The following is an 8,942-nucleotide window of genomic DNA, read 5'->3' as shown; positions in this document are numbered from 1 at the left end:
AGTTTTATTTTGATCAACTGTTTGAATAATCATTTGAGCACCAAGTGAAAGGCTTCCTGAAGGTTACATACTAATGAGACAAACATAAGATCAAGTTGTCACTCTTCCTGTAAATTAACTGACAACCAAATCTGTCTTTAGGCAGGCTTGTATCAAATCCAGGGCTGCAACTAACAGTTAGTTTCATTATCGATTGATAGCTTTGTCTATACAATTTATAAAAATAGCCAGCAACAGTTTGGCATCTTTGCAAAAATGAATAATGACTGAAACGACACTGATCGACTACACGATTAAGCCTTTAAGCTCTAGTCAAATCATCAACAGGCTAACTCAATTACTCATGTACATAAAACAGGTCATGTTCACTGTGATGCACTACATAACAAGCAAGTTTCTAGCTTAAAATAGTATGTTAGTAACATTTCTAACACTATTGTTATTGCATTATATTTCTTGTGTCACTATTTAAAAACACTATATTCCAGCTATATTTTGTAATTACTGTGTTTTTATCATTGTATTATATCACGGTATTCTCTTCCATTTCTATTATATATTTAAGATCATTCTATTTTCTACTGTATAGTGTGTATATTGCATATACTGCACATACCATTCATAACAATTTATTCATTATTATTATGTATATTGTATTTATTATTAATATATTATATATTAGGGTTGCAAATAACTATTATTTTCATTATCAATTAATCTGTTGATAATTTTCACGATTAATCGATTAGTTGTTTGGTCTATAAAATGATGGAAAAATGTCCATCAGTGTTTCCCAAAGCCCAAGGTGGCGTCCTCAAATGTTCTGTTTTGTCCACAACCCAAATATATATTAAGTTTACTGTCATAGGGATGGAAAAAAAACCAGAACATGTTTTGCATTTGAGAAGCTTGAACCAGAGAATTTGGACATTTCTTTCTTTAAAAAAGCATTTACTCGATAATCAAAATAGTTCGTGATTAATTCAGTAGTTGACAACTAATAGATTAATAGCTGCAGCTCTACTATATAATATACCTTTACTATATTTATATAGTTTTTGCGTTATGGCTTCCAGAGTTGCCAACTTGCACAATTCAGACAGTCTAACGTTAATGTAGTGTAATGTATATATTTGATACAGCTTTTCTAATGTCGAAAAACAACTGGTATTGTCCTTTACAGAAAACATGCTGCAAAATCACCTCCAAATTAAATGACAGCACATACATTTCTTTGAAAAAACATCTCTTGTTTATGTATATTTGTGAATTTTCATCACTAGCCTCGCCGTTTTGCTGTTAACTATTGAATTGTAAATATTAACGGTGTCTATTCTGCTGCTGTTGGGGTTTCCTTAGAGGTATATGGATAACGTTAAGACTGTAACTTGATGTGTTTTCTATATTTTAATGATTTAAAGGAGAAATTGTTCAGTTAGCCTTGTTGTTAGCCGCAGCAGCTAACAACCTGTGTGTCTGAATGGCTGCTGCTCTCTGACTAATTAAAGCCTCTCACCGGTCGCTCCTCCCCACGTCTTCACTCGGAAATCCTCCAGAGTTTTGGGATAAGCGTCAAACTGCTTCAGTTTATTTAACGTGTCCATTTTCTACACCAGAAAACACCACCGCTGAACACAAATGTTACCGACAGATTCCTACACTCCAGACTTACATTAGTCCTCGGCTTTCACTTCCGGGACACACACGAGGCACGGCTGGACCAATCAGCGTCGGCCGCGTAATTTTGTTTTCTTCTTCTTCTTTTTTTTTGACAAAGTAGAAATAACACACAGTTTCAAATTAACACGGTATATTTTTAAGTTCACCTGCACGTGTTTATTAATGTTCAGTTTTATAAATACAAAATGAAAATCAAAATAATGACTTATGATGAGTGCTGATTGTCTGAAACTATTAAAAGTTTGGGTGAATACTTTGCTTATTTTCTCACTGACCAGTAATAACCTGTGTATATAACAATGATTAGATTTACTCAAGTATTGTCCTTCAGTACAAGTTTGAGGTACTTCTCAAAGGGAGATATTGTACTTGTTACTTCACTACATTTATCTAACAGCTTTAGTAGTTACTTTACAAACTTTACAAAATCTATGAAGAGTACTGATACTGAATGTGTATCAGCCTTTTTAAAAACTGTCACCAGTGTCACACAAACACAAAGCATAATTGCACCCTTTTCTTCTGAATTACCAAAGTAGAACATCTGTTTAGTTTTCACAGTAATAAATACTGTCCCTCTGTTACACATTTGAGACTGAGTTTAATCTAATAATAATGATAATAATAATGATAATGATGGCAATAATAGTGATCCAGAAATTATAGAATTACACAAATGAGCCACAAACTTCAACATCTTATTACTTTTACTCTGAAAATATTTTTTATACATTTAATCAGGATATTCTGGTGATCTGTTATATAAACATTAATATCAAACTACATGATGTTTGCAATAACAATTTTGCTAAACTTCAACTGATGTCTCATTTTTATTTTAAACTGACAGTTGGTGCTTTATCAATAAGAAACAAGACTCTTCACTTAATTTGTAAAGAAAAGGCTTAAAATTCACACATTTTGCTCCTTACCTGCCCAGGGTCGGTGGAGTTTCAGGCAGTTTCCAGGTCTTTTCAGCTCCACACCCAGAATCCGCTCGATGGAAAACGCCGGCCTGTTTTCTCCTGTCACAGGAGCCATCATGGAAGCCATAATGATTAATCTGACTAACTGATCAATAAACAGCTTGAGAGCAGAAATCCCCGGGCGTGCCAACAAAATTACCGACAACAACCAAAACAAAGTTATTCTGATTTCACTCCAAAAAAAAACAGTTCCATTAGTCGATTTTCTTTGAAGACAAATCTTGATGCTACTACAGCTTCTATACTGTGGACCTGTGGTCTAAAATCAACGTGAATGGATGGTTAAGTCTGAGGTACATGTGAAGCAGCAGGAATACAAACAGCTGACTGCTGGTTTAAATGGGAGTGGAGGATTTACACTGGCCACCAATTAGAATTAAGAAGTGGTTTTCCATGTGAATGAGAGTCCCCGTGGTTCCATACAACAGCTAATCTCTGCTGTGTGTGTGTGTGTTCTACTGAGGGACAGCATATATTTACATTTTTAGTTTACTTGTTTCACGACAAATGCTACAACTCTGCAAAAAGAGAGCATTTGCTAACTTTGCAGTTTGTGTGTGAGCATGTGCAAATGTGTGTGTGTGTATCTGAGTGTTCCCTCATGCGATATACTGATGACTGAATGTGTGAGATTAGGATGAGGAGCCTTTTTAAAAACTGTCACCAGTGTCACACAAACACAAAGCATAATTGCACCCTTTTCTTCTGAATTACCAAAGTAGAACATCTGTTTAGTTTTCACAGTAATAAATACTGTCCCTCTGTTACACATTTGAGGCTGAGTTTAATCTAATAATAATAATAATAATAATGATAATGATGGCAATAATAGTGATCCAGTAATGCTATTAGCCTAATCTGCGTGTGTTGTGATGCAGATGAAGCTCGTAGTGTCTGAATGCAGGTTGGAGCAGCAGGGAGGAAAACCTTTTCAGGACCAGATTAGCTCCTAATGAAGGCCTGAAGCAGCTTTAAACTAACAGCACACTTGTTTATTTATCCCTCAGTGAAAGGCAGGATGGATGTAAGGATGTGATGACTACAGGCAGAAAGGAAGGCCAGTTCAACTCAGCAGCAGTGTGATTGGTGCAGTTGAAGGAATATGTAAACATTTTAGGAAATAGACTTAATCACTTTCTTTCCGAGAGTGAGATGGGAAAATGAATATTATGTACAGTATATATTTCAATCTTATGTCTGTGTGTTAAGTCCAAAGTTGTGGCAAGGTGGTGATTGGTTTAGCTTAGCGTAAAAAGTAGAAGTAGGTGAAAACAGATAACTTGGCTTTCTCCAGAGTTCAAAAATATATCAACCAAAACCTGTAAAGCTCACTCATTAACATGTTGAGTCTATTCTTAACCCATCCATTTCTTAAAATACACCAGATGAGTGACTGCATCCCTATCAACATATATATTTATAAAAACTAAAATACATATAAAGCCAAAGTAGTAAGAAATACATTCATAAAATGTAATTTCATTGATATTGATAAACTGCAGTGCAACAAGTTCTGGAATAGATAATCTGTGTGGATACAAACTTTGGGTCGCTGTCCGAATTGCAGAGCTCAAGTACCTGTGGGTTTTATTAACGTTTGAGGACAAGATGGAATGTGAATTGGTGCATGGTGAAGAGGTAGCAATATATAATCAAAAGAGTGAGATCATGGATACAAAATGAGTTTCTGTTGTAGGGTGGCTTGGCTCAGGGGAGATGAGGTCACACATCTGGTGTATTTTAAGAAATGGATGGGTTAAGAATAGACTCAACATGTTAAGAGTTTAAAGAGGAACTGCCGCTCCTTCTTGTTGAAGTGAGCCAGCTGAGAAGATTTGGACATCTGATCAGGATGTCTTCTGGACGCCTGACTTTGCAGGTTTTCCAGGAAAGTCCAACTAGGCGAAGACTTTGAGTATGCTGCAGTGATTATATATTCCATTTGATGGTCCGATGACACCTCTGGATCTCTTATGAGGACCTGAAGGACCTGGCTGAGAAGGAGGATGTCTGGGCAACCTTGCTAAAGGGGTCGGTGAGCTTCAACCACAATGCTTGCCGGATCATTGAACAGCCTTTCTGCCTGGTGTGTTTTCAGCAATACTCAGAGAGAAAATGTGTTCTGTATCAGAAGACGATATAATCATAACCCTCTTCTCTACTGCCATTACATCTTTAAATACCTTGTTGTCCTGTCATGTACTGCTTCTGTAAAGACTGTCTGAAGAGATGGTGGAGAAAGAAAGAAATACAGGAGCGTCCAGTTTGCAAATGCAGAAGCTGTGTGAGACCATCGTACTAAAGGAGGAGTAGTTTAGCAGTGTCTGAGGTTCAGCAGCCAGTGTTCTTGCCTGTCTACATTCAGAAACACACACTGGATTCAAATTCAGATCCATTTATGAAGCTGCACACGATCACAGAGAGGAGCTCCAGAAATCCCTGAAACCCTTACAGGAGGAACTGAAGCTCTTTGATCAAGTTAAAGGAAACTGTGATCGAACAGCAGAACACATTAAGGTCCAGGTCCGAAACACAGAGTCAGATAAAGGAGCAGTTTAAGAAGCTTCGCCAGTTTCTACGAGAGAAAGAAAGCCAGGATCACTGCTGTGAGGGAGGAAGAGCAGCAGAAGAGTTGGGTGATGAAGGTAAAGACTGAGTCTCTTAGCAGAGAGATAGCAGCTCTTTCAGACACAATCAGAGCCACAGAGGAGGAGCTGAGAGCTGAAGACGTCTCATTCCTGCAGAACTCCCAAGGCTGCAGTGGAAAGAGTCCAGCAGCGCCCCCTGCTGGAGGATCCAGAGCTGGTCTCAGGAGCTCTGATAGACGAGGCCAAACACCTGGGCAGCCTGACCATCAACATCTGGAACAAGATTAAGGAGATGGTCTCCTACACTCCTGTGATCATGGAACCAAACTCTGCTCATCCAGAACTCATCCTGTATGAAGATCTGACCAGGGTGAGAGAGAGAGAAGTTTCCTCAAAACCCAGAGGTTTGACTTTTATCGCATTGTCCTGGGCTCTGAAGGTTTCAACTCAGGGACTCATAGCTGGGACATTGAGGTTGGAGACAGTACAGGCAGGTTTGTGGGTCTCCAGAAGACGGTAAAACATCTGTCTCATTTATGGAGAATACGGTACTTTGATGGTAAATACATAGCATGCTCCTCTCATCATCAGCAGATACCTCACAAACAGTATGTAACAATAAGTATACTCGCCTCAAGGTTAACAAGAGCTTCCTCTAGAGGGGACTGTTTTGTTATGTTTAGGTCTACGACATTTGGACAACACTGCTTCTCAGTAAAGGCAGCTGGGATGTGGAATTCTTAACCACTGAGTGTCGCAGAAAGCAGTACTTTCAAACATTTTAAAGGTAGTGTGAAAATATGGTTGAAGTACAACCCAGTATGCAGTCATTGAGCTGTGAGACACACAATGTGGCCAGTATTGATACTGTGTGCATGGATAATTTCTTGTACTGATGGTTTGTGTATTTCTGCATTGGGATTGTGATGTTGTGTTTTATATGGTAAGTTATTGTTTTAGGAGGTTTGGTATGTTTGGATCAGTTTTTAAGCTTGTTATATGTGGTTTGATTTGGTCGGCTTTTTATTAAATGTGTTGGGATTTATTTAATTTTTTTCATTGTAATATATTGCCTCAGGGACTGCAGATGGGAATAAACTTTTAGCTATATCTGGTACTGTACATAGATTATGTTTATTTGACAGGGGCAAACACAAACAAAAACATTTGTGATGTTCCCCTCTGGAGGTCCACAAACTAAAGCCTCATAAGAAAGTTTGTTCACTCACCTCTTTATTGAATATTTACATAACAAAGTGTAGTTGCAGATTCTACAAGTCAGACATAAGCAGCATTACAAAAGTTGTCTTTCAACGTTTACTTCTGCTTCAAACAAAATAAACTGCCACACAGAATAGTTTCCTTTAAGATAATTTATTTTGTACAGTAAAACAGAGGTTCAGAGGCTGCATTTGATCCACTGAGTGGCTGTGTGGAGAAGACAGGGGAGGATGGATTAACAAACACCCAAGATGTTACAAACTTTGAGGGCAACCATTTCTCAGCACTCCTGTTGTTTATGAGTATCTTATAAAGATGGACAATCAATCAACTTATCAGTCAATTGTGACAAAGTGTCTGATACAAGATGTCAAGACGGGAACTGCTATCAGCAATGACTTGATGCAGAAAAAAGAAAAAAAAAAAAAACTTTGTGGAAAGCGCGTTCAACAACGCCACAACTCTCGCACCACAATATTCCAGGTGTCGGAAAATTTGTCACACAATTAGTTCTACCACGCCAACAACTTAAAAAAAAGGCATTTTTCTGTAGGAATAAACATAGTATTTATACTCTTATTTTTCCACCCCCTCTTAGAAAGACGTGTGTGTGTTAGTCAGTTGTTCTGTGTCCACATGATCATTGGGAGGTGAGCGTTGTGGGGTCACTGAACGCAGCCCTCTCTGGTAGGTTTAAGCCCAGGTAGGGGTGTGTTTGTTTCCATTTACTTGGGAGGCCTGTAGGCGATCTTCCTGCTCTTCAATACAGACCACCTGTGTCTCTTCATGTAGTAGAGCAGAGGGACGATAATGGCCGAGCCCATCAGCAACTGGAAAGAGAGGAAGAAGAGAATTAATGTCACAACAAGATCCATGTTTACACCCCGTTTCCACTTGCTCCATTGTGTATGAAGGGCTCGACATTGACATCTGCCTGAGGCAAGTAACCTCCTCTGTGTTTGGGCAAGTGGAATGCCTCATGCAATTGTATGATCAGGCAAGTAGGGATGTGTACTGAAACCTGGCATTAAAAAGACCACAGGACTAAAGTATTATTTAAGCTCAGACATTACCATTGTTTAAATCTGTACTTTAACATTTTGGTGTAATTTATTATCACACTGCAGCCTCTCCCCTGCTCTCTGTGTCAGGCTGAGGTCCTCCTCATACACCAACACACAGCAAAGTCAGCGGACAGCAGAGCAGAGACGCAAAGGTGGAGACAGTGACATGAACCGGGTCACCTGTTGGCTTTTTGGGGAGAGATGTCATTTTATTTAGCCAATCAGAGCGACACTCATTCAGCGAGCTAACCCAGTTGCACAAAGACGCTGAGAAACGGCAGAGAGGCAGCAGGGAAACAGTGTAGAGCAAGAATATTTTCACATATTAAATGTGGTGAATTAAGGGTTTATTTTGACCAAACCACAGTTGGTGATTGATGGAACAGTGAAACAAAGATGGTTTTGCAGAGTTTTAGGTTGTTTCTGTTGAGTTAGAATGATGCGTTTTATGATGATCAAGGTAAAATTACCTTGTGTGGTTTATATGCTCTGATAATGATAATCCAATGCATTCCAAACTTGGTAACTTAATCACAAGCAGTTCGCTGAAATCAGTTTTTCAGAACGTTTTTTTTTGTTTCTCAGTAATATGTTCAGTAGGCCTACATCAGTCATCTTGTTCTTTTGCATGAAATGCATGGCATGACATATCTGATCAGACATGAAATTTTATAATTTATTTCTTAATATATTTACTGATTTCAAGCATTTTAGACAATATTAAATTTGGGCATATTTCTTGCATGGTTAATTGTGTTGTCATTAAACATCTGAAAACACTGGCTTCTTTTCAAATGAAAAAGGGTTTTTGTAGAGAAACACACCTTCAATCCCATGCGTTTACGTTGGTCGTGCTCCGGCTCGGCAGCCCACCTCAAGAAAGTACACACGTCTTTAGCAACCTGGCTCATGGTGGCAGGGGTTCCTATGGCAAAAGATACAACTATCAGCACAACGATTTTTACTACAGCAAACTGTAATGCACTCTCCTGGACACAGTGTGTGGGGGTAATATGGTTAAATCTTCTATCTTCTAATCTTCACAGTATTTTTTACAAACAATTAGCATTTGATATTAATTTGTATTTAACTAAGTTTATATAAGTCTGTTTTTGGCTAATCGACACCATATTAACCATTTAACGGTCGGGTATGCGATGGTGGAGAAATCCAACACCATGACAAATGTGCTGCTGTGAAGCTAACATGCAGAGGAGTACGAGATGGTCTCAGAACCAGCACACCAGCTCAAGACAGCGATATTCACAACTCTCCTGCTACTATCGTTACAATCACAAGATCAGCCTATCTTGGCAAACTAGAAACTAAACTGTCTGACGGCAAGTCATTTAAACAAACACCAGATTTTGTTTTTTGCATTTTACGTACCGTCGTCATACTCC

At 38.5% G+C, this 8,942-nt stretch overlaps 2 protein-coding genes across 2 annotated transcripts in view; both read right to left on the bottom strand.

The window, feature by feature from the left end:
• The window catches only part of ergic3 (ERGIC and golgi 3), a 22,291-nt gene extending 20,600 nt beyond the window's left edge, over positions 1 to 1,691 (bottom strand). The window contains exon 1 of the mRNA XM_046075381.1: positions 1,517 to 1,691. Coding sequence (XP_045931337.1) covers positions 1,517 to 1,604 — 88 coding nt within the window. The 5' untranslated portion in view covers positions 1,605 to 1,691. The remainder of the gene's footprint in view (positions 1 to 1,516) is intronic.
• A 4,921-nt stretch (positions 1,692 to 6,612) lies between these two features.
• Positions 6,613 to 8,942, bottom strand: part of LOC123986938 (cytochrome c1, heme protein, mitochondrial) — a 9,144-nt gene continuing 6,814 nt past the window's right edge. The window contains exon 7 of the mRNA XM_046075379.1: positions 6,613 to 7,305. Coding sequence (XP_045931335.1) covers positions 7,201 to 7,305 — 105 coding nt within the window. The 3' untranslated portion in view covers positions 6,613 to 7,200. The remainder of the gene's footprint in view (positions 7,306 to 8,942) is intronic.

This window comes from Micropterus dolomieu, linkage group LG18 (assembly GCF_021292245.1).
Source record: "Micropterus dolomieu isolate WLL.071019.BEF.003 ecotype Adirondacks linkage group LG18, ASM2129224v1, whole genome shotgun sequence".
In the NCBI taxonomy this organism is placed as follows: domain Eukaryota; kingdom Metazoa; phylum Chordata; class Actinopteri; order Centrarchiformes; family Centrarchidae; genus Micropterus; species Micropterus dolomieu.
The sequence above is the reverse complement of the archived record's forward strand: the minus strand, read 5'-3'. Positions and strand labels throughout refer to the sequence as shown.